At 39.5% G+C, this 26800-nt stretch overlaps 2 protein-coding genes across 2 annotated transcripts in view; one reads left to right on the top strand and one right to left on the bottom strand.

The window, feature by feature from the left end:
* Positions 1 to 26800, top strand: part of GNAS (GNAS complex locus) — a 216715-nt gene that overhangs the window by 13936 nt on the left and 175979 nt on the right. The window lies entirely within an intron of this gene.
* Positions 20239 to 23216, bottom strand: LOC310637153 (transcription factor Sp3-like). Its single transcript, XM_083357454.1, is given in 3 exon segments — positions 20239 to 21562; positions 21565 to 23036; positions 23040 to 23216. Coding segments are annotated over 3 exon segments (2088 nt in total). The 5' UTR covers positions 23136 to 23216; the 3' UTR covers positions 20239 to 21042.

Below are 26800 nucleotides of genomic sequence, written 5' to 3'. Positions count from 1 at the left end.
CAACTGAGTCCACATTAGGAATAACACTGAGGAAAGTTATTTTTCTGCTCTTAATTGCAGTGATACTGTTCAACACACAACATTAATTGCTGGGGAGGAATAGGCCAAAAAAGTACCTTCAGGGCCATTGTAAGGATTACAGTAGGCATGTAGTGGATAAAGTTGCTTGGATCCACTCTGAATTATATGTGGTATATCCTCTCTGCAAGACACCATTGCTGGTTACAACAGCTCTGGCTAATTTTTATTCAAACTCCAATAATTCCTTTTGGGTATGTTTATTGAGATAGTGATCAGATTGCAGCTTTTTAGATGGTCTTGGAAGCAGGAGGTTGTTTAGGCCTCTTTCACTGTAATTTATTCTCTTAGTAACTTTAATATTTAACATTTTTAGACAGTTGTTTACTGATGCCAAAAATATTGTGTCCAATGTGTTTCTGCTCAGAAATGAGTGGACCTGATTCTTCTAAGTCGGTACAAAATTGCAGCCTTAGTAGTAACACATTAATCAATTTATTAACTGGAGATTTTACATCTGTTTATTGAAATTGTTTCCAGAAAAATAATGTTGATGTGTAAAAGCACAAAAATGGACACAAACTAGATAATCATTGTAATAAAAATTTTAAGACAATTTAAAGAGCGCTTCCCTAACACATGATGTTCAGTGTTTACCTCTGATTGGCAAAAACTGGGACTATTGGTTCATTCAAGAGTTTGGGTTCAAGAAGGGCAGCCTGCCAACGGCTTAATGTACATCTCCGTACATAGGGTGTTATGGTAGAGGAAGGCAATGTAACTTGGTAAGTTATGTATTCATCCACACTTAGTCAGAATTATTATTTGAAATGTAAACTTCCGTGTCTGAAGAATAACTTTTTTCATTGAGTTGAATTTCACAAAAGGCACTTCTCTTCCGTTGCCCTTTGAACATACTTTAGCACTGATCCTCCTGGATATTATATAGGGCACGTGTCTTTAATGTTGACTTGCTTGATAATGCCTTTCCAGAGAACTATTGTATTCTAAAAAGGCTCTCAGCAAGAAGCCAAACCTTCTTACTGGGTTTAATTTTAAGAAAAGAAAGAGGAAGGGGGATATAACTCAGAAGGCTGGATATTGGAAATGAAGTCTTTCCTTTTGAACGCATTGTAGCCGTATGTTTATGCAAGATATTTTTTTAAAAAGCATTATAAATAATAGTGATGAATCTCTCTGTTCTAAGGAGGTTAAGGATGGGTTAACTGTGGCTCCAAAAAAAGAGAGAAAGGACTGGGATATGGGGAAAAAGATTTATTTGTGCAAACACAAACAACAACAATAATAATAAAAATAAAAAAATAAAAATAAAAAAGTTGGAAGGGACCTTGGAGGTCATCTAGTCCAACCCCCTGCTGAGGCAGGAAACCCTATACCATTTCAGACAAAAGGCTGTCCAGTCTCTTTTTAAAAACTTCCAGTGTTGGAGCATTCACAGCTTCTGGAGGCAGGTTGTTCCACTGGTTAATTGTTCTAACTGTCAGGAAGTTTCTCCTTAGTTCTAGGTTGCTTCTCTCCTTGGTTAGTTTCCATCCATTGCTTCTTGTCCTGCCTTTGGGTGCTTTGGAGAAGAGCTTGACTCCCTCCTCCTTCCGTTCAATCCAGGAAGACAACTATTAACAGAATAACAGAGTTGGAAGGGGTACCTTGGAGGTCATCTAGTCCAACCCCCTCCTCAAACAGGAGGCCCTGTACGATTTCAGACAAATGGTTGTCCATTTTTAAAAGCCTTCAGTAATGGAGCACCCACAACTTCTGAAGGCAAACCATTCCGCTGACTTATTACTCTCAGGGTGCTTTGAAAAATAGGTTGACCCCCCCTCTTCTTTGTGGCAGTCCCTCAAGTATTGGAACACTTGTCACCCCATATCCTTCTTTTCACTAGACTAGACATACCCAATTCCTGCAGCCATTCTTTGAAACATCTTTAAACATTAAAAAAATATTTTATTCTTATGAAATATTTATTTAACATTTAAATAATTGGATGTTTATTTAATAATAAGTAATTAAAATAAATAATTAACTATCTTTGTAATCCACTTCATGGATTCTGTGAGTCTTCCTACAGGCAACTTTTGAAGAGGGCAAGGAACATGAGCAAGGCAGCATAAAAGCTATACATTGTTGGGTTCCTAAAATAAATATCCTCTTTACTGAAGGAGCATTCTGCACATGGAGCTCAGGATATACTCCCAGGATTTTGGGGACTGTAAAATTGCTTTTTTTGGGGGGGGAGGGGGGAGGGGAGGAAAGGCCCTTGAAACTATCACAGCTAATATGCCATAGGGTACTCATAAATAAAGGCTACATTCAGAATGGGATGGTTTAAATCAATTGCATGTTTTGTACTTAGGCAGAATGCCATATTATTACATATACTTCAGCTCTCAGTTTTATTTGGGGGAAGTAGACTGTGCTTTTCTGAAGATGGCATGTATCAACTATGGGACTCAATGCCCCACGCTGTTTTTTCTCAGCCTTGTTTAATATTTATGGAGAAAACTGTATACTATTTTAGTTCATACTATTCCTTACAGTTGACTCTCTCAACCAAATCTGTTTCATATACTATAAAGGAAAATAGGAGGACACCATATGTACTCTTCTTGTGCAAGTTCTTGTGCAAAAGTCAGAATATAAATAAAGCAGCAAATAAGTGTTTTTACATGTGCATTCTGCCTTTTCTCCAGGCGTTCAAGGCAATTTAAGTGGAAATTGCTTTCTTTTTATCCCTGCATGGTAAGATGGTGCTCAGAGGGAAATGGATTGGCCCAAAGTCACTCCTGAAATTTTCACAGCTGGAGTGGGCTTGAGTCTCCATGATCTGGACTGCAGTGTTTCAACTCTGGCTTCCTTTCCTGTTTCACCATATCTTAACTTTTCTTAAAATTAAAACGGGGCAGTTTCCTTGAAACTGATGACACGGGTTGAGATAAATTATAATCCAAAACGTTAGCTTGGAAACAGCTAAAGCAGAACCCAAGCCATTTCAAAGAGATTGTGCAATCACTCACAATCATAAGGATTCTTTTTTTTTATTGAAAAGTTTTACAAAATTTTAATAATAACCCCCCCTCCCCATCAACCCTCCCCCCTTCCCTCCCCCCCCCTTCCCTCCCCCCCCCCCGGACTTCCCAAAGCAGAATACAGGGTATTACATATAACAATCTTATGCAAACATATGCTAAATATCTATTACAACGTTAACAAACCTTCCACCCTTTAACTCCCTTATAACAAAACTAAAGTAATTATAATAACACATCTATAATTGTTAAGAATTATTCATATGCTATTTGAAACTTTTTAGTCCCATATTTGTTTTGAATATAATCAATCCATCTTTTCCATTCCAAAATATATTTTTCTTGTGACTGTTCTTTCAAAATGCCATTTCAGCTACGTCCATTACTTTAAGTATCCATTGTTCTATTGTAGGTAAATCTTCTTTCTTCCAATGTTGCGCCACCAAAAGTCTGGCTGCGGTTATTAAGTGTAACATTAATTTAGTTTCTATAACAGTACAATCCGAAATAATCCCCAATAAGAATAGCTGCAGAGTAAATCTTATTTTTTTCCTAAAAACTTTCTGAAAAATCCACCATATTTTTATCCAAAAGGCTCAATCATAAGGATTCTTGTGGCGCCTTTATTTACACATTTATGATGGCATAAATTTAGTGCATTAAAGCCCATTGTGCCAGATACAAATTCACAAATGTTTATGTCACAATGATTTATTTATTGGGTACCATTAGTATTCATTTATTTATTCATTCATTCATTCTTGTTAATGCTTTTGGGCTGTTTTCAGGAAAATTCATCCCGGCTGTGCCCAAACCACAAAATATAACCCTAGTAGCACCAGAAAGTCATTAATCCAGAAAGAGCACCATAATAAAAACCTAACAGAAGCAACAGAAAGCCACACACACAAGAGATAGTTTACTGAAATGGGGTTTTGGTTATAACTCTGAAAAGAATCTCTTTAATAATTTGGAACTAAGAGCCTTTAAGGCAGGGACGAGTATAGGCTGTCCACAGGGTGCAGTCCAAATGAAGATGCCAACCACAATGAAGCTTCATATGCCCATAAACAATAGATAGAGCTTCAATTGTATCATTGTGGCTACCATCTTCATTTTTTGGACTACATCTTCTGGACATCCTGAGTAAGCAACATGGTGTCTACAGGTAGTCTTCAACTTACAACCGACTGTTTAGCAACTGTTTGAAGTTCTGACAGACTTGAGAAGGGGGATTTTTCAAGATCCAAAGTTCTGACAGAACCCCCACCCAGGGTTATGTGACTGCACACTGAGCGCATATACGGCTATTTGCTCATCCTGTGATCACATGACTGCATTTTACAATGGTTTTGTTGAAAACCAGTGCTTGCTTCTGATTCTCGGCAAAACCATACCATAGTGAACAATGGGTTGGCCTAACAACTGAAGATTCACTTAACAACCACCACAAAAAAGTGTGTAAGATCAGGTTGGCCGCATAACTGACCCATTTTACAACTTATGACCTATGATTATAGTAATAAAAGAGAATATGGCTCAGGGTTGAATTATGGGGTCCTCGATGCTCTCTGAGCTTGATTATTTTCTTGTTGTTGTTTCATTGCCAAACTAGGCAACATCATGTTGGACCCCATAGTTAGGACTGTAATAGACAGGCTCCATTACGATCTTAACTCTAGGATTACCTGTATTTGCACCAATACGCTTCTGTTACCACTCACAAGGGTCTTTGCCACACCCAACATTATTTTAAAATGTTTTTAGAAATATTAAATAGGTTTGAAATGCTTCCCTATGCAGTTCAAAGTGTTGCTTTTGAGCTTTAAAGAAGTAATTTAAAGAAGTAATTTAAATAAGCTTTAAAGAAGTAATGAAGTAATGGACTTCAGTAAGGCATTTGATAAAGTAGATCACAGCCTACTACTTGATAAGATAGAAAAATGTGGGTTAGATAGCATCACCACCAGATGGATTCGTAGCTGGCTGACAGGTCCTCAATGGAACTGCATCTACATGGAAGGAAGTGTGTAGTGGGGTGCCCCAGGGCTCTGTTCTAGGCCCAGTGCTCTTCAACATGTTCATCAACTATTTGGATGAGGGGATAGATGGGGAACTCAGCAAATTTGCAGATGACAGCAAGCTGGCAGGAATAGCCAATGCTCCAGAAGATAGGCTTAAAATACAGGAGGATCTGGACAGACGCGAACACTGGGCGCTATCTAACAAAATGAAATTCAATTGTGAAAAAAGTAAGGTTCTACATTTAGGCAGGAAAAATCAAATGCAGAGATATAGTATAGGTGGTACCTTGCTCAATAGTAGTAACTGTGAGAGGGATCTCGGAGTCCTAGTAGACAATCACTTCAACATGAGCCAGCAGTGTGCTGCAGCTGCCAAAAAAGCCAACACAGTGCTAGGCTGCATTAACAGAGGGATAGAATCAAGATCACGTGAAGTACTAATACCACTTTACAATGCCTTGGTAAGGCCACACCTGGAATACTGCATCCAGTTTTGGTCACCACGATGTAAAAAAGATGCTGAGACTCTAGAAAGGGTACAGAGAAGAGCAACAAAATGATTGGGGGACTGGAGGCTAAAACATATAGGGAACGGTTGCTGGAATTGGGTATGTGTAGTTTAACGAAGAGAAGGGTGAGGGGTGACATTTATTTATTTATTTATTTATTTTTTATTTATTTATTTATTTATTTATTTATTTATTTATTTATTTATTTATTTATTTATTTATTAACTAGTTTTATATACCACCCTATTCTCGAAGGACTCAGAGCGGTTTACAGGGCAAAGTTTAAAAAACAATATAAAAGTTAAAATAGAAATAGAATTAAAATAAATTTAATTAATTACTAATAGCAGTGTTCCAATAACTCAGGGACTCCCACAAAGAAGAGGGAGTCAACTATTCTCCAAAGCACCTGAAAGCAGGACAAGAAGCAACGGATGGAAACTAGTAAAGGAGAGAAGCAACCTAGAACTAAGGAGAAACTTCCTGACAGTTAGAGCAATTAACTAGAGGAACAACCTGCCTCCAGAAGTGATGAATGCTCCAACACTGGAGGTTTTTAAGAAGAGACTGGACAGCCATTTGCCTGAAATGGTATAGGGTTTCCTGCCTGAGCAGGGGGTTGGACTAGATGACCTCCAAGGTCCCTTCCAACTACTACTACTACTACTTATTATTATTATTATTATTATTATTATTATTATTATTATTATTATTATTATTATGCATTAATATTATTATTATTTTGGTAGGAAACGGGTTCTCTGATTTGGTGTTTCAAAAAGGATCAGATTTAATGAAGCTAACACCAGGAATGAGTTTTCCCTTTAGCCATCTAAACCATCCCCATGGTTACATGATCAAAATTCAGAAGCTTGGCAGCTGGCATGTATTTATGATGGTGGCAGTGTCCCACGGTCATGTGATTGCCTTTTGCAACCTTCTGACCAGCAAAGTCAATGCGGAAGCCATATTCACTTAACAACAGTGTTACTAACTTAACAACTGCAATGATTCACTTAACAATTGTGGCAACAAAGGTTGTAAAATGGGGCAAAATTCACTTAATAACTTTCTTAATGGATATTTGGGGCTCAATTGTGGCCATAAGTTGAGGACTACCTGAAGCGTCTCATTTCAAAGGGAATATGAAATAATCTCTAATAAAACCCCACCATTCACACACCAACTCTAAGATTGCCTTGGAGAATCAACTTTACTAGACGTTCACCACCACAGTTTCAAAATATTGGTTGTGAAAGCCAGACAAACTTTTAAAGTTGGGCTATAATCTTGCTCTTTCTGTAATAAAAAATGTAATAAAAATCAAGCTGGCCTCGTTAGAAAAATTCCTTGATGAAAACAGAATTTGGGTTGATGTGTGGGTGGTTGAAGGTATAGCGTGGATTTGCATAAGATAAATCCCATGGTTATCAAATGAGGACATGACTTGCAATTGTAAGACATTTTGATTTATTCATGGTTTTCCCCCCCAGTGGATTGTGAAACTTCCATTTATAAGGAGCCGTTGCTGTTTCAGAAACCTCTGAGGATCCAGTTTATGCTACAAAAGGGATAGTTGTGCTCTGTCCTTGAAATCCTGGTGTAAAGATGACCTGAAAGGCTAATATATCACCATGACGAGCTCAGGAGGGGAACGTAATCTCTCCTTTTTGTGAGAAGACAGAAGCATGGGCCTAATCTGAGAGACTAAATTACTGGTCATTTCTTAGTCACTACTGTCAGAAGAATAATTTGGGGTTCCAACTTCATCCAGGGCTGTGCAAGAATAAATAAAAATGAGATCCAGACAGCTGTGAGGAAAAGAGGAAGTATTCCTAAAAGGGAAGCAGTTTGCATTTAGGGGCAGGCTGCAGATAAACGGGGTACAGCAGCAGATTTTTATAGGAGGAGCTTGTCTGGGGTATGGATAATGTCTACATGCTGATTCTAGGGTCACACTTGAGGGGCGTGTTTGTGTGTGTAGGTATGTTTACTCTTGTGAACATGCAGTTCCTCTGAGAGACCTAATTGATTCTGTTTTAGTTTGGAGACCTTATCCTTTATATTTGAATTAGGTCTGGGTAACTTATTTGGGGGTTTGAGGATGGATTCCTGTTTTTATTGATTTAGTTTCAGTTTGACCGCCAATTATCTAGTGGAGACACTGATTCTCAGACCTGTTAATATTTTAAGGGAAGATGGAAACAGTATAAAGTGTAAAACATATTTTGATATAAAACATCTCATGCTACCGATTCACGTTCTTTTATTGTTCAGAAAGGACAAACTACAGGTCCTGTACAAGTTCTACATGCAAACATAATACCTTAGCTATGTTTATAGCCACCAGATGTTGCAAATAATAAAAAATAGTCTGAATCAATCTGGACAATTTTTAATCTAAAATCAAGGAATTGACCATCACAGATGAAGTATCCTAACTACATTGTTGGGTTAGATAAAGTATCTTGCTCTTGCTGCAACCGGCCCACGGGCCAGCAGTTTGACACCCCTGCTCTACATGAAAAGCTGAACATTGAAATTATATTGCCTAAAAATGGTGGCTTCTTCTGTTTTCCAAAGAATTCTGGGAATTGTAGATTGATGAGGTACTGAGAGTTTTCAGTTAATTAGGATAGTTTATTTAGTGTTAGTTTGTATGTTTATTTAATGTTTATTTAATGTTTATTTACTTCTATTGTTTTTAATTAGGGCAATTGTTTAATCACCTTTTAATGTTTGTATTGGCTATTTTATTCTGCCCTGTGAACCGCCCTGAGTCCTCAGGGAGAAGGGCGGTATATAAATGTTATTAAATAAATAAATAAATAAATAATGTTTAGCTTGAATTATTTTATTTTATTTATTATTGATTAGATCAGGGGTAGGCAACCTTGGCTGTTTTACGACTCGTGGACTTCAACTCCCAGAATTCCTGAGCTAGCATCAGGATTTCTGGAAGTTGAAGTCCACGAGTTGTAAAAGAGCCAAGGTTGCCTACCCCTGGATTAGATTATTGAATGTTAGTTTTGTAAAACTTTTATTTAAAAAATTAGGATAGTTTGTGGGAGGGTGAGAAGGACTGTTTAAATAAGGCACAGTTAGAATACAACGTATCCACTTGGGATGTTTCCCCACATCAGAGATATAAAATGCCTTGGAGTCTGTCATGGATAATGCATTTATACAAACCTTTGGAGACATTTGCCAAGTGCAAATGAGCAATCTGGCTGAGGTTTTACATTTATAAAGCAATTAAAATAAAAACCTTTTAGAGTTACTTGGGTAGAAACCACTCCATATGATATGCAATTTATTGCCATTCAAGAATTATGACCTGAAATTATTTACAGCTTTGACAAATCAATAACTTGTGCTTCTTAAACTGTACAGAACGGATTGTATTGGCTTCTCTGGATATTAGGGTTATTCAGCTCCGTACTAGGAATGAGGAATATAATACAGGGGTCCACAACTCCTGGTCCATGGTCCAGTGCTGGGCTGCGTCATGCCAGCAAACGGTCCACACAAACAAGCAAAGCCCCATCCGCAAGATGCAGGCAGCACACAAAACCACGCCCCCTCTGGTCTGCAGAAAAACCTCTCTCTGTGGAACCGGTCCCCGGTGCCCCAAAGATTGGGGACCTCTGATATAATGCATGGAAAACAAAGCATTGCATTAACATTAACATGAGATTCTTCACACCTCTGAATTTTTCCAAAGGTGTATTGAGAAATCTGTTTTCCTCTTGCAAATTCCATGATTCCCTGGTCTGTTTAATTCAACCAAAGCATCAACCAGACTTAGTGTGGACCTCCGAACATAGAAGATAGGTTAATTCTAGTAAGAAATATCTTAATCCTAATTTGTACTCTTAGTTTGTGGTAGTGTTACTTTTTTTGGTTCTGGTTCTCAAGGCATCCCATAGTTAATTTCTTTATCTGGAAGAAAAAAATGTAGATTTTTCAGTCAGCTTAAGAAAGCCTTTGTCTTCCCCCCTTTCACTTTCCTATAGTGTTAGAAAGTAGGGAACACCTACCTGCCTTCTTGTGGACACCAGAAAACATAAGGACCCCAAAGGGGTGGAAGAAAAACCTCACACACAGTGTCTTCAGTTCCCATTACAAGCATTGCTCATTCTCTTTCTGAAAGTTTCTCCCTTTTTTTTACATAGGTGGGGCTTGGATGAGTCTTCTCCATAGTACAATGGCACTGAAAAAAGTGCTCCCCAAGCCACAGGCGAGCAAGACACCTGCCTGCCTGCCCGGCGGCGCTCTTCCTCCTGTCAGAGGTTTTCACTGTTGTGAGCATTTCTGTTGAGGATTGGCAGCAGGGGTGCGGTGAGGGGGTGTTTGGTTTTTATTTCCCCCGTCTGCTGGGTGGTTGCAGCAGGTTTTGGTCACTTCACATGACCCTGGGACACTGTGACCGTCATAAATATGAATCAGTTGGCAAGCATCTGAATGTAAATCACAAGACCCTGGAGATGCTGATTCCAGCTGATTGGCACTTCTTCTGGACTCAGCAGACGTGCCGGGATCAGCGCCGAGCTCCAGCTGGAGTCTGGTGCTGATCCTGGCGCTTCCACTGAGCCCTGACAGGCCCGAAGAAGCACTGATCCTGGCGCTTCCGCTGAGCCCTGACAGCCCTGCAGCTCCAGCCATCTCTCGCTCAGGCTTGTGCGGTGCTAGGACCAGTTCAGCTCATTCACCTCCCCCGCTACTTTTCTAGGATGCTCGCGTACCACCTCCCAGGTGCCAATGTACCACAGGTGGTACCCGTACCACGGGTTGAAAAGCCCTGGCCTATGTTAACATTTGCAAGGACTGTGGTCACCAGAGGTAAACTGACTCCTGCCCATTAAACATTCTCCAGTGTAAGTGAGCGGGAGGATTTGCACCACACACCAGGGTAAAACTAATTTGTCATGGAAATTCAGCTTATAGGTTAGTTTGTAATTGAATGAAACCCAGTAATTCGTTAAAGTTCATTAGAACTGGATGAGTGTGAATAAACTATATGATTAGCATATCTGCTGAATAGACCTAATCAATTAAGAAAATCTTATCCAGAATTCCCATTTAACATCTGAATCTGAATTCACTTCAATTCTGGAAAAAAGAAAACCTGGTATTTCTAAATAGAAAATCACCCTCTAATCATAACACAACACTATCAGTATTTTTAAGAATTCCCCTTTCCAATCTTTATATCCTGGTTTTTACACATATTTCAAATATAAAAGAAAGCAGGGAAGCTGTGAAAGTTTAATTTTACAAAAGCAGTTTTTTGTAAAATGTTCTTTTTTCATTTTCTTCAGTTTGCCATTTTTCTTTGCAGATATTTTAGACTATAATGTGGAATTAAACCATGGATTTTTTCCCCCCAGTTCTGTTTCTTGTTTAGAGTAATAGGTATGCTGTGCAAAAAATAAGAAAGTCAGATTTGGATTCTTTGGAAGGAATGAAAACTGACTCAAGAGCGGCCTCATGTGTTGGCTTAGCAGAATAGTCCTACCATAAAAATTTGTTTAAGTCTTTGGGGGCATTTCACAATGTAGAAATTCTTACACAATTTTTTATGGTCAGCTATGAGAGTGCAAGAGAAATGATATTTTTGTCCTTCTGAATCCTGATTTTAGTATAACTGAGTGTAGGGCATCAATCTGCATCTGTATTTACGTGAATATGAAAGGAAGGAGATGTATATAGGTAGTCCTTGACTTACAACAGTTCACTTAGTGACTTTTCAAAGTTATAACGGCACTGAAAAAAGTGAGTTATGGCCATTTTTCACACTTATGACTTGCAGCATCTGCACGATCATGTGATTTAAATTCAGTCGCTTGACAACTGACTTACATTTATGACGATTACAGTGTCCCGGGGTCATGTCATCCACTTTTGCAACCTCCTGACAAGCAAAATGAATGGGAAAACCAGATTCACTTAACAACCATGTTACTAATTTAACAACTGCAGTGATTCACTTAACAAATGTGGCAAAAAAAGTTGTAAAATGGGACAAAATTCATTTAACAAATGTTTCGCTTAGCAACAACAAAGTTTTTTTATTTTATTTTTTTATTTTAATTCCATTTATATCCCGCCCTTCTCCGAAGACTCAGGGCGGCTTACAAGCTTAGCAGTAGCCTTCATTCTATGTATATGCCTGCTTATTAGGGCTTTCACACACCCCCCCCAAGCGGCATTATTACAAAGTCAGCTTAATTGCCCCTAACAATCTGGGTCCTCATTTTACCTACCTCGGAAGGATGGAAGGCTGAGTCAACCTTGAGTCTGGTGGGACTCGAACCTGCCCTAATTGCAGGCAGCTGGTGTTACTTAAGGAGGCATTAGCCCACTGCTCCACTGCTCCACCAAAGTCTGGGCTCAGTTGTGTTCGTAAGTTGAGGACTACCTGTATCTATGTTCAAACTGTCCGACGGGGAGAAGGATTTGCAGTTCTCTCTAAATGCTTCCTCCTGCATAGATATTCTATAAAGGAATAAAGGAGAAAAATCTAATAAGTAAATAAATACTGCTCTGAGAGTGATGGATTGTGAGATTTCTGCAATGATTTGCCACCTTACCATGTGTCACTGGTAGGAGGCATTGCATAACAGGAGCAAGAACAGGAGAGTCGTGAGGGAAGAGTTGTACTCAACTGCCACACTTCCTGGTCTGCTGCCTAAAGAGGCTGCTTCTCTGTTGGTTCTGGAAGATTCCGTTCTTGGAGAGAAGTCTTCAGCAGAACTGATATGAAGCTACTGTTGATAAATCCATGAATGGTCCATGAATGTGCAGATTAATAATAATAATCTCACGAGAGGTGAATGTAGAGACTTTGCCTCGTGTACCTGGGCCTTGGCAGGAAAGACTGATCCTGGCTATAACATATTCTGGACTGCACCAATTGGGACGTGAGGAATGGAGTAGAAAGAGAAGAAAGCTCTGCAACTAGCTAGAATACAGTGTTTACACCTGATTTTCAGAAGAATTAGGATTTGAGGGAATCTAAACATCTGAGGCCTGTGACTTTATCTTCACTAGACATCACAATCTGACTGAAGAAACTCTGTTTTTTTGGTCTTCAGTGATCTGGGCTTCCGTTTTATCATTTTATCCATGCCCAAAGGATATTGGGAAGCCTGTTGATTTCAAAATGCTGATGTAGTGCACTGTAATAGTGAACTCGACAAGATGATGAGAAAAGTCCTGTAAATCTGTCTGTTTTGGAACAATGCCTACATTAGTGGTTCTTTGTCCAGATGAGAAGTCTGAGATCAGAGTTTGTAGCTCTGACAGAGCCCATAGATCAGCCACAATCCCAGTGAAGTTTAATAATAAAGCCTATTTTCATGTAGAAATGCTGCCAGGAGTATTAACATGAGACCTTGTGCAAACAAGAGCTCTTTTCTGTAGAGAAGAGATCCCTGGGCCTGAATTCTGGAGTTGCATAGCTTGGGTAGACATTATGCAGCTCAGTTCACAAATCCTGTAACGCCGCAATGTCCTTTTGTCTCACTCAGCTTGAGGCGCTGGATTCTGGATGAAGCTGTTATGGTTTGTAGAAGCAAGATTTAGAATAGCATGTTATCGAAATCTAGCCAGTTGTGATTTATTCATGAAACTGTGGCTTGGCTTGCTCTGCCAGACCTGTAACTAGAGGCTGGGGAAGGGAGGGACAGCATTTATGTATTTATTCTCGGGACTTACATGCTGCTCCAATCAGACCAACTCACAAACTTCCCAATGCAGTAACTGCGTGAAACATAAGATAAATATAAAAGTAAGAATTAAATGATCAAACATGCTGGTTAACTTCATGAGTTTGGGGACTTTGGGATGTAAAGTTACATACATTTATTCTTGGAAAGTGGATTAGTGTAGCACATTTGATAAAGTGTAAGGGAACTACTGTAAGCAAAGTTTCTTTTCCCAATGTATTTGAGATTCTGATACAGACTAAAAAGGAAGACCAGCACATCTATTCAATTTGCTCTTGCAAAGTGCACACAATTCTGTGATGGTTTTACAGTAAGGGCTGGAGGCACTGCGGTGTACAATCCAGGAAAGGGCTGTAAATTTTATCTCGTTTAAAATTCAGTCCAACGGAAGAGAAGTTGCAGAAGCAAATTTAGATCCAGACTGAGTTAATAAAAGATGGCTCCTTTAAATTCAGATGAGATCAGGTAGAAAGAGCACAAACCACTCTTCTTCCCCAGCAGATCCAAGGCATGTCTGGCCAGTTATAAATGGATCACGCATTGCTATTTTTAGCTTAAAGAAGCTTGTAAATATAAAAGGGTATAAAGTGCAAACGTAGCAACGGCAGCATTTGTTTGCTTTATTCCCTCTCTCTCTCTCCCCCCCCCTTCTTGGCAGGGGGTGTTTCAGAAGGGAGAATGAAAACTGGAGTTAAAAGAGGCTTGTTGGTTAATCAGATGGGGACTTTGCACTCTGCATTACTTCCCCATCTCAAAAGCAGCATGGAACATGCAGGGAGAAAAGGAGAGCATTTTTTTTTTAGAAAGTAGTCTTGCCAAATTCCTTGTGCTGGGGAAGGGAGAGCCGTATGCGAATGCTGTAGAAAGAATGGGAGAGAAACGGAAGGAAAGGCTTATGATAGAAACGGCAAGGAAGCATTTGTGAAGGAAGAACGTAGCGTGGAGGAGCAGAAAAGAAGCATCAGCCTTGAACGACTGTGTTTTCCCGAAAGTAAGGCCTACTCGGAAAATAAACCCTAGCTTGATTTTTTTTGAGATGGGCCTAATATAAGCCCTACCCGCAAAGTAAGCCCTAGTCTGGGGGCAAGACACACGCCTAAAAATCAAGCTATGGCGAAGGTGGGGTGGTGGTGGATCTGCCTCAGGCACCCTGCACCACTTAGCTTGCAGTCAGGCCTCTCCTCGTGTGGCTCACTTCTGCGGCATTCCCAGGCCTGCATTTCTCAAGCACAGGCCTTTCCAGAAGGCCACTGCAGCCGAGAATCGAGCTATGGATTCAATTGGCTGCATAGGCCTTCTGGAAAGGCCTGACTGTGAAATGCAGGCTGGAATGCAGCTGCAGAACGATGCTGCTCCTTCGGTCCCAGAAGAAGTGGACCTGCTGGGTGGGGCTGCCACTTCCGGAGGTGAGTATAAAAGACATCCCCCGAAAATAAGACCTGGTGCCTCTTTTGGAGGCAACCCACCCCCCCAAAACCCGGTCTTATTTTCAGGAAAACACAGTAGCTATCGCAATAACCTTAAGTATGATTAGGCCCTCGTATTCTGTGGGTATGAATCCTGACTGTAAGTCAAATCTCATTATTAAATCAAGCCTGACTTAGTGGGACCCTTGGTGACCATTTGAAGTAACTTGGCCATTCCCTTCTTCTGAGTCTTACTTCCTGGTGTAGCCTACAGCCCTGGGATCTCCTGATAGGCTGCATTCAAGGTCAAAGGCTAAACACATTTGGTCTTTCTTAGGAGCATCAGTGAAGTGTGCCACCTAATCAGTTGTGCCAGAACTGCCATTCTTATACAATTACTTCCCTTTAGGAGTGTGCAAATGCAAAGACTTTGCTTTTGCATTTTTTTTCAAATCAGTTTTCCATACTTGGTGAAGGTGTAATCTCAAGAGGCTCTGGCTTGATTAAGGCTGGTTTAGGTGTAAAACATTGGCTTATCGGATTGACTTAAAAGCCCACTCTTTTCATCTCAGATTAGAAAGTGGCTGTTCAAAGTGATCATTGGCTGAAGATCAATATGTGGCTCCCCCTTTGATGTTGCCTGAATTCTCACCAGGTTTTATGATATTAAATTTGATCCAGAGTTCTCTTTCATAATGAAAGGAGACATTTTCTTCTCCAATCCAGGAAACAAAGTCATAGGATTTAAAACTCTGGTTCACAGTGGCTGGCTGTTGAAGGGGAAGCTTGAACTGAAATCCATATAGTACAGCAGTGTTTCTCAACCTTGGGAATTTTAAGATGTGTGAACTTCGATTCCCAGATTTCCCCACTGGTAGGGGAATTCTCGGAATTGAAGTCCCAGACATCTTAAAGTTTCTAAGTTTGAGAAACACTGTTAGACTACAACTCTCCATTCTCAGCTAGAAGGGCTGAATGCTAAATTGTGATGAACACAACACTGAACATTAGAGTTAAAACTGTAAAATTCAAATTATAAAAGCAGCATTCATCAGCGTGCTGAACTGAAGCATGCGGACTGGAGAATTGTGGGAATTGAAATCCATTCAATTATTGTTCTCAATGTTCTCAAGATTGAGAAACACTGCTATAACTGAGAATTTTAAGCATTACAAATTATCCCCAAAAGGGCTTGGAACAGGGTTATTATCACCAGAGGCCCAGGTAACTTGTGGAGGCCTTGTTTCTGGCCAACTTATAATTTATGATGTGGCAAAAAAGGTAACAATATATAAATTATACCACAATAAGATTACATTGTCATTAAATATGCACCAACTTTAGTCTTGATCCCCTTCCCACCCACTAATTTTGGGTGGTGGAGCTTTTAGCATGCTGTTCAAATGCCAGATTTGCCTGAAAAATAATTTTTTAAAGGAAAGGCTGGGCTGACTGTGAGCATGTGTGTGCACACAGGCTTGTGTGTGTAAAGAAAAAGTAAGCTGGGGTGGGGCTGGAACAGGAGAAGCTGCCATGTGAAAAATTAGGGTGTGTTTGGAGCCAAAAGAAACATAAGGGGGAAGGAGGAGGCAAGGGCTGCCTGGGGCAACTCTGTGGAGAGAAATTACTTGTTGCCAAGATGAGGTGAAGGTTCAGCAGCCTTGCCTAAAAATAGCAGCAGCTCTGTTAAAAATAGCAGTTGTTGAAAATGTCTGGTGGAACTCTCTCTCTTCTTTCTTTCTCTTTTTTTCTCTCTCCTCTCTTTTCTTTCTCTGTCTCTTTCTCCTCTTTCTCTTTTCTCTCTCTCTTCTTTCTTTCTCTCTCTCTTTCTCTCTTTCTTTCTTTCTTTCTTTCTTTCTTTCTTTTTCTTTCTTTCTCTCTTTCTCTTCTCTCTCTCCCTTCTCTCTCTCTCCTCTGTCTCTTTTTTCTCTCTCTTCTTTCTCTTCTCTCTTAAAAATAGCAGTTGTTGAAAATGTCTGGTGGAACTCTCTCTCTTCTCTCTCTCTCTCTCTCTCTCTCTCTCTCTTCTTTCTCTTTTTTTCTCTCTCCTCTTTTCTTTTTCTTTCTCTTTCTCTTCTTTCTCTTTTCTCTCTCTTCTTTCTCTCCCTTCTCTCTCTCTCTTCTTTCTCTTTCTCTTTTCTCTCTCTCTTCTTTTTCTTTCTTTCTTTCTCTTTCTCTTTCTTTCTTCTTTCTCTCTTTCTCCTCTTTCTCTTCTGTCTCTTTTTTCTCTCTCTTCTTTCTCTTCTCTCTCTCTCTCTCTCTCTCTCTCTCTCTCTCTCTCTCTCTCTCTCTCTCTCCTTTCTTCCCCCCCCCCTCTCTCTCCTAGAGGTGGCCAGCTTGGAATATTACTTTCCTCCAACTTTTAAAGTGTTGAGTGAAACGGGAAGCACAGCAATACCAGCAAATCTTTTGCATTGTTAGCTTGTACAGGGGGTTTCTGCTCAATTTTGAAGGTGTACAAGTAAATAGAGCGCTGGGGTGGGTAGGTTTGAATGCGGAAGAGAGAGGAGCTTACTTTTCTGAGCTTTCTCTAGCCAACGAACAGTGCAGCGACAAATCTTTGAAAAAGCCTATTTTCTTAAAGAGGTGGGGGTTGACCAAGCTCCCTATCCTGCAGGATAGTTTTAAGCTGATTTTTTTTAAAAAAAGTTATGGATGTGGAGGAAACTTGATAGGGAAAGTGTGGGAAAAGGGGGGTTATTAAGAAATTTGAGTCAAAAAGTCTCATTAATTTGTGAAGGGCCATTTGCAGAGATTTAGGGAAGATATGACTGATCTTCCCTCTGCCCTCCAACTTTCTCCTTTGTCCAGTTTAAGAGACAATTAGGTTTTTTTTACTGACTTAGGTAAGTGAGGCGAATGAGGCAGACAGATAGATGGGGTATCAATTCTGCACTGGTTCTTTAAGGGTTTAAGAATAGGAAAGTTGTTAAAATGTGGCGGTTCCTCTCCTCCCCACTTTCTTAGAAATGTGCTAAAGGAACAACTTGAGCATATGCTTATCTTTCAAACATCCCTATTATGAAAGGATATGAACAATTTTGATATTGTGGAAACAGGTTTGGTGGACTTTTATACTAATTGTGTAGGATAAAATTTCGGGGAACATCAAGAGTGCCAAACCTCTCCTGTCTCTTCTCTCTCCTAATTTACAAAAATTAAAAATCTCACATATAAATCATTTCTGAGATGTTTCAGTTATTTTAACCTAAGTCTTCCATGTAATGAGATTTTTTTCCTAGTCTGATGTAATAGTCAACAAAATGGGAGTGCTGATAATTTCCAGACACAAGACAGCATATCCCAAGGAAACTTCTACTGTTTTTATAGTTCTGTGGTTTGGGTGGATTGGAATGAAATACACTGATTAATTAAAAGTGATTTATCATTTCCTCTTTCCTCTCTAAAATATTCCCAGTACGAAGATATCATATTGATAGCTTAAAAGCTATGTTGTATTTCTAAAATCTGATGGTAAACCACCTTCCTTCCAGGTTTCTATGCCCAGTTGTGCAGTTTGAGATAGAATTAAACAGCAAGTGTCAATATTTAAAGAGCTTAAAAGTTTTTGGTTAGTAGCATTATTTTTTTATTGTTACTTTTTAAGATAAATTGTACATTCCCACACTTCTTTCCATAGATCTTTTAAAATAAATTACATGTTATACAAGCAAAGCCTATAATCATTTAATTGCATAGAAAATAAAGAGAAAACGTTCCTGTCTGCAGGGAGGAGGGAAATATTCTAACAGAAGGCAGAAATGTGTTTTTTGAATCTGAGCTATACATTTTGAGGGGAAGAAAGAAGAAAATACTACTGGTGTTATAGAAGTATATAAGGCTCTATATTTTGACGCAATAAGACAAAGAAATAATAGATTTGCATTTTTTATTCCTAGACTATATAAATCCAGGAAACACCTAAAAACTGATTAGTTAACACCAGATTCAAAATAAAAAGTACTTGACTATTTGCTGGACTACTGAAAAATATTCTGTGCTTTTAATCACTAGCAGATCTTAAAATGATAATATGTATTCAATAGTACCAGGTCTGTCCTTAGAACACTTCTTGTATTTTCAAAACACAGCTTGCTGTTAGAGGGATTTTTTTTCCTCCTTTGCTCCAGTAATGGAATGGATAAAGTAATGGAAAGTTAAGAAAAGTAATATTCCAAATATACTTCTGGCATATACTACCCTGTTTAGGTTTACTTGGCAATACGTTTTACTTGGTTCACTAGTGAATTTTCAGAAGAAAAATTCAAACAATTCAGTTCTGTCCTTTCCCATGCTGGGTTCTAGGTAAGGTATCTGATCATATTATGAATATATATATATATATATATATATATATATATATATATATATATATATATATATATATATATAAATATCAATATAATATAATATAATATAATATAATATAATATAATATAATATAATATAATATAATATAATATAATATAATATAATATAATATAATATAATATAATATAATATAATATAATAATATATGTTATGTATCTAAATATCCTGCTCCATGACTCACAGATTAGTGAATCTATGTCTGACCAACAATTGATGTGGAAAAAGAAACTCTCTAATGAGCAAATACACAAATAACTCACATAAATTCTGTTTAGTTTTTGCTTTTTCTCTTTCTCTAACTAGCAGCTATACATGAAAACTAATCAGTTTCTGAGAGCTATCAAAATTACTCAAAAGAATCTGTTAACTCTATTTTTGTTTTAATATTTCTTTAGTATTTAATATTATTAATAGCTGTTTTACTAACAGGAAGTTGGAATAAAAATACATATTGATAAATTGAATTTTTGACTGGGTGTTTACAACAGACACATTGCATGCATTTTGCATATGTTGCCTGTGGTTTTCACTTATAAGGAAAAAATAGTGTTTTATTAACTACCACACTGTTATAATACACTTTTAAACATACAATAAGGTAGCCTTTAAATTTGAGGTGGTCTGAACAAATGAACAGATTTCCAAATGTTTGTAAATAGTGAACAATTGCAATTATTGTACTTTTTTTTTTGTAAAACGGGTAGAGCACTTGCAGCCTTGGCTATGCAAATTAAGAGTGTATATTTTTATAGTTGAAAATATAAACAGTAATTAAAAAATAAAAAATCAGCTTAATAAAAAACATATATGTTTATCAGTTAAATGTACTGGATACATACAATTTAAGGGAAGCATAAAAGAAAGATGTGGAAAATGCAGCTCAACTAACCAAAGCTTGGCAGAAAAAAAGCATTGTAAAACCCTTATTCCACTATCACTAATATTAATATTGTCCCTATGGAAATGATTTTCTATTATTTGCATTTGTATATGTGTGTCTATGTCTGAGTGCTTATGTGTCTTTTTTTTAACTGATAATTTACATGATGGCTTTTAAGGCCCTGGCAGACAGATGTATTTGGAGACAAGGTTAGATAAAAATTGTAGGTAATTGACATGGATAGCTTTAATTTTTGGTCCTCCACTATTCAAGATAAGGGTATCTTTATTTTTGTTTCATCACCCAAAATGCAGCAACTTTTTTTTATTTAAGCCTTGAATAATTTAAAACATCGGTTATATTGCCCAAATTAGTTAAAGAATATTATTAACAAGACATTATTTTGGCAAAATTAAACTTTAAACATTGCTTTTCAACAGAATTTAAAAGGTGACTATCCCTAGAGCTCCATGTTAAAATGTAATTTTCAAAATCTTACAAGAGTAATGCTTAAAATATTGTACATAGTTAATCTAATTAAAATAATTAGCTTTAAAATGACAACTTGATGAGCTAAGTAAAGCCTATACAATGAAACATTTGCTTGGAAACTTGATTTGTCAGTTATGCATAATAAAAATTCCAGTCAAGAAAATTACAAAATTTCTTTTATCATAACATGATTTCTTTCACCAATCAACTTTTATCTTACAATAGATAAATACCAACATGTTCTCATTTTTACACTAAACCACAAAGGATTGATGCATTTGATTAGATTACCATTTCCATTGTTAAATTTCTTTTTATACAAGTTGGTAAAATTTAATCTCTTCTAGATTCCAAAAGTACCTACAAAACTCATGCAATTTTACCATTTTAATATACTATGGAATATCATACAAAGTAAGGCATTTCAGTGTCATGTATAACCAAGTTACTGTCAATCCAAAAAATTTTGCACATCAATGAAAAGATATCTAAGAACTTAGGAACAATATTCTTCTCACTACTGTATAAAAATAACCACAATTAATAGGTATTTTGTGTATATTTATTCCATTGTCTCATTTCCGGAAACGGTAACAAGCTGTAAAGGTATTTCAGCATTGGTAAGAATATCTTGATTGCTGGTGCCAGATGTGTTAACAGTCCCTATCCCTGAAACAGAACCTTGTTGAATATTAGCAAGGATGAGTGTTGTTTCGCCCGCCGTAATCAAAGTATCCTCTGGTGTTGCTTCGACCGATGCAAGCACTGTACTGCTAGCATGAATAGCTTTTTTATTCTGATGGGTTTTAATGTGTTTGGCAAGATGATCACTTCTCACGAAGCGCTTGGAACATTCTGGACAGACAAATTTCTTTTCACCTGTGTGTGTTCTCCTGTGTTGCTGTAGCTCATCGCTACGGGTAAACCTTTTCCCACAAAACATCCACGTACAAATAAACGGACGCTCTCCAGAATGCCAACGAAGATGAGCTCTCAAATGTGATGTCTTTCCGTAGACTTTCCCACAGCCTGGTATGTGACAGATGTGTTGTTTCTTTTTCCCCAAATTGGTGCCTCTGCAGGACTGTCAGCATTGTCTCCAGGATGCAGCTGAATATCTCCAGAGTCTGTAGAATTTATTGTAACTGTTTGTAGGTTTGGCAACTGAGCAGTACTTAGACTAACAGGAGACGAAGTCAAGGCCCCACCTGCTGCAACTTGAGCAAGAGTGAGGGTCTGCACAGGGATCAATGTGATTTGTTGGCCAGGAGCATTTTGCAAGTTCTGCACTCCTTGGACTTGAACTGTTTGCCAAGTTATTTGCCCAGTTGGGGTCACTGTCTGTGCCTGGATTAAAAAAGTTCCAGGATTCAACTGAAGCTGAAGATTCTGCAAAGCCTGTTGTGATATACTTTGGCTGGCTTGCACACCATGGATTGTCTGTTGTGCAATACCTTGTACAATCTGAGCCTGACTCGTAGTTTGTATATGTTGTACAATAGGCTGTGCTGTTGAGACCTGAATATTCTGGGCCTGTGTCTCCTCCGAGACAGATGTTTGGATGTAATTTCCCTGAAGATCTGAACTATGGACCTGCCCACTAGTAGAGGGTAAACTGTTTGAATTTTGTTCTAATATACTAGTATTGTCTATGGTTACAGGCAGTTGTTGTGAGGATGACGATGTTGGCACAAATAAGTCTGTATCAGTGGTTGTTTCCGTCATTTCAGGAGAAACCTGTTCTGCAGTCCTATCAGAAGTGTCCGAATTATCCATTGCCTGTGCAGTGCTTATCAAGTGTCCATCGGCATTAATGCCTGCAGTCATGGTTTGAGAACCACTTAGTCCCAGAGAATCTAGATCAACACTATTGATGGGAACAAATGCAATGTTTCCTGGCAGTCCAAGAGGAACATTAGCAACTACCTGTGCTTGCCCAGGAAAAGATGAACCACCAATTGTAACCCCTTGGACTTGGCCAGTCTGTGATAAAATATTCTGGATGTTACTAGAGGATGTTCCAGAGGCAATAATGGTTTGATTGGAGCCAGGAATGATCTGAATTTGACCAGTTGCTTGATTCACACTACCATTATCCGAAGAGGCTGCAAAACCAAGCTGGACCTGCTGACCGTCAGCTGTCTGTATCTGGGGTATTACTTGATACTGGACATTGGACACAGCGCCATTTGATGAATCCGAACCAGGTGCAACAGAAAATATCTGTTGGTTCTGCAGACTCTGAAGAGGAAGAAGGTATTGACCCCTTGAAGTTACTGTGGCAGCCCCTGGGATCTGCACCATATTGCCAGCTTCATCTTTAATAGTTGTGGGTGTAGCAGACAACACCTCCCATCTATTTGGCGCTCCTGCTAACTGTACAGAGGCCAAATCTCCTGTCGCTCTGGCAGATGGAGAAGCGGCGGCGGCGTCCTCCTCCGGCGATGGCGGCCCGATCTTGCTGCAGGTAGCCGCCAGCGGCGACGGCTGGGTGTCCTGGGTCGTGCCGACCTCGTCGGAGGCGTCGGCCGAAGCGGCTGCCGCGGCTCCATTTCCCTACTGCAAATACTCCCCGTGGTGGGGGCCGCCGCCGCCGCTGTCCACGTCCAAGGCAGCCATTTCCTCTTGTTTCACGGGCTTCTCGGGAGCCGTCATGGCGTGGAGGAGCCAGCGGCGCCTTCTGCCGACTTGGCCGGCGGGGAGGGAGCGAGAGAGGCCGGAAGGAAGGAAGGAGAGCGAGCGCTGGCTGGCGGCAGGTGCTCTCTCGTTCCCCCCGCCCCCTCCCCGACGCGCGCGGGCCCCGCTTCCGCTACTAAGGCAGCGTTTCCCAACCTTAGGAACTTGAAGATGCGTGGACTTCAACTCCCAGAATTCCCCAGCCAGCTATGCTGGCTGGGGAATTCTGGGAGTTGAAGTCCACGCATCTTCAAGTTCCTAAGGTTGGAAAACGCTGTACTAAGGCGAGGCGGCCGCTGCCGGGGACGTGCTTATGGTGCGCGCGGGCGGCGGCGGTGCTGCTGGTGGAGGTGGTGGCGAAGGTGGCGGCGGCGGCCTAGAGCCCACTCCAGGGTTTTCCCCAGGTTTTCACTTATAGATTTTCAGACTTAACTCTTTTATAGACAGTTTTCACCCAGAAAGGTCCCATAGAATCTTAACTCCGTGAGCTGCACTGGCTTCCAGTTGCCTTCCGGGTGAAATTCAAGGTGCTAGTGATGACATACAAAGCCCTACATGGCGTGTATTGTGTAGTGGGTCCGACGCAAGAGAGACGCCAGCCGGTGTGTGAGTTCAGCTCTTTATTGGAAGGGGAAGTGGACTGAGGACTGAGGGCTACCTGGCCTCCTTATATACCTGGCCAGGTAAGCTAACAGCCAATGGGGTTGGCCCTAGGTTTCCCGCCGAAACTGTCCAGGCCAACGCCCCCTGAGGGCTGTTGCTATGCAGATGCCTGCATACATAACAGCGTGGGTCCGGATTACCTACGGGAGCACCTACTGCCAGCGTCAACATCCCTCCGTCCTGTGCGCTCCCACAGAGAGGGTCCCCTCAGGGTGCCACCGGTCAGAGAATGTCGGCTGGTGACCCCCAGGGGGAGAGCATTCTCGGTGGGTGCGCCAATCCTTTGGAACCGCTTACCAGCTGAAATCCGGATGGCCCCCGACCTTCGCTCTTTCCGGCATGATCTAAAAACTTATCTATTCCAAGAAGCCGGCCTGGCCTGAGGGATTTGGGTATTAAAATTTTCTCACTTTATTGCTTTATTGTATTCTTACTTTATTGCTCTGTACACCGCCCTGAGTCCTCCGGGAGAAGGGCAGTATATAAAACAAATAAATACATAAATAAAACTTTCCTGCCTTTATTGGGAAATTTAACCAATGAAAAATATTTCAGTTTGAATAGGAGAGAGAGAGGAAAAAAAACATGCAATTCTTATAAAATGCTGGTTCTAAATAAAATCATAATAAATAATGAGGGTAGTATGTAATATTTGGGCTGATGGGAATGTTCATTAAGACAGCATTATTGCTGAATAAATTTTGATGAACTGTGTGAGGCTTACTTCTGAGAAACGCACAAAAGATTCTTTTTGCACATTATAAAGAACAAGAAAAGTTGTTAGGAAAAATTATACACTGCTTTATAGTTTTGAGACAAATAATTCAGATGTTTAAATTTAACAAGGAATGAAGAAAAGAATGAAAGTATTCTAATTATGAGTGATAACTTGGTTTATGAAATTGGAACATATGCTAAAATATTTCATATTCTCTCTTTCCTTTTCATAAGTATTGGTATTACATTTCTACAGGTCTGTACACAACTGTTTGTTTAGTGAAGCTTATAGATATTTGGTTTATAAACTTGGCTGCTGAGTTCTGCAAGTAATATGTAAATTTGATAAATAAAGATTATTAGTCAAAATGTTCCTTGGATTTTAAAATATATTATTTAGTAATCTAAATTAGATTTAGTGTAAAAGAATTTACTAAATTGCTATGCTATAAGAAGCATAAAAAGACATTTTTCCCACTACTGAGCCATTCATCTTCAAATTAGCAGAAGCTTCTCACAACTCTGAAAGGAAGTAAGTAGGGGCCTCTCAGCATCTGGATGGGAAACATGATAGAGGTTGCCTCTATCCTTTCATGATGTGTTTACTTATTTAATTTGCATGGCTACCTGTCTCACCATATGAGTCTGGGTGGCTAACAAACAAACAAAAAAACACATCTGCAATAATAAACAATATATTAGGCCCAAATTCTCCAAAGCACCTGAAAGCAGGACAAGAAGCAACGGATGGAAACTAGTCAAGGAGAGAAGCAACCTAGAACTAAGGAGAAACTTCCTGACAGTTAGAACAACTAACCAGTGGAACAACCTGCCTCCAGAAGTGGTGAATGCTCCAACACTGGAAGTTTTTAAGAAGAGACTGGACAGCCATTTGTCTGAAATGGTATAGGGTTTCCTGCCTGAGCAGGGGGTTGGACTAGATGACCTCCAAGGTCCCTTCCAACATTATTATTAGTAGTAGTATTAAATCTGCAATCTCTGCATCTATCTCTACCTAAATGGCCAACAGCACTTAGCTCTTAGACTTATATACCACTTCATAGTGTTTTACAGCCCTCTCTAAGCGGTTTACAGAGTTAGCATATTGTCCTCATTTTACCAATCTCAGAGAGATGGAAAGCTGAGTCAACCTTGAGCTGGTGAGAATCAAAATTCGGCAGAATTAGCCTGCAATATTGCATTTTAATCACAGTGCCACCATGGCTCTCCAATGCCAACATTAAAAACTACAACATCTCATAAACTCAAGCTAACTTCCTGGCCCCCACAGCTGGGAGTACAATGAAGCCTTTGAAGCTTTCCGAAAGGCTGGCAGGATCAGGACACATCAAAGCTCAAGGGTACCATGCTCTAAAAGTTGGTTCTGCAACCGAAAACACCTGCTTTCTTGGTCCTGCTAGCCAACAACCATTAGTTGTTAGGATCCAGTGCATGTGTCTCCTGTTAGACCTTGTATGATGGGTACAAATATTTAGAGAGAGAGTCGTACAAATGGAGGCACTTGTGATGGTGTTTGTGATGGAGGCAAATTGTGCTCTAAATCAGGGGTGTGAAACTACCGGCCTGTGGGCCAGTTTCATCATACTGAAGCCGTGCCCACCCCATTGCCGGCAATGCAGAAAGAGTCACGACACATCACGTGACATGGCAGGTTTGGCACCCGTGCTCTAAATGTAATACATGGCAAGAACTAGGACCTCACATTAAAACATAACACAATTCATTTGTTGAAGCACACTTAGTAAATACATGAATTGCATTTTGTTAATTATGATTTAGAGTTTCACATCTTGTGTGAACTAGATGTGTTAGGAAAGCCCTGTTTGTAGCCTCAAATCATTGATGATTGGGTACATAAGACACAGGGAATTCCATTCCTAGTGTTAATTCTTACCATCAACAGTAAAAGAACAAGCAGTCAAGAAACATACTACATTCAGGAGAGCAACCATAAAAGCCTTGAAAAAACTGTTCAAATGCTGTGATATATTTATACCCACAAAGAACAGAATCAGGGAAGCCATGGCCCTCCTAACACTATGGAAGTGAATTTTGGACTCTTAAATACCAAGAAGTGAAATGTATTAACACTTTTGAACATTGCTGTCGGAGAAGACACTTGAGAGTATTGTGGACAGCCAAGAAAACAAATGGATCATTGAACAAATCAACCCAGAGTTCTGACTAACACACAAGTGACCAGGCTCAAATTATCCTACTTTATACGCATTATGCAAAGACCT

This window comes from Vipera ursinii (assembly GCF_947247035.1).
Source record: "Vipera ursinii genome assembly, chromosome: 3".
Classification (NCBI taxonomy): Eukaryota; Metazoa; Chordata; class Lepidosauria; order Squamata; family Viperidae; genus Vipera; species Vipera ursinii.
Note: the sequence above shows the minus strand (reverse complement) of the source record. Positions and strands in the feature narration are given on the sequence as shown.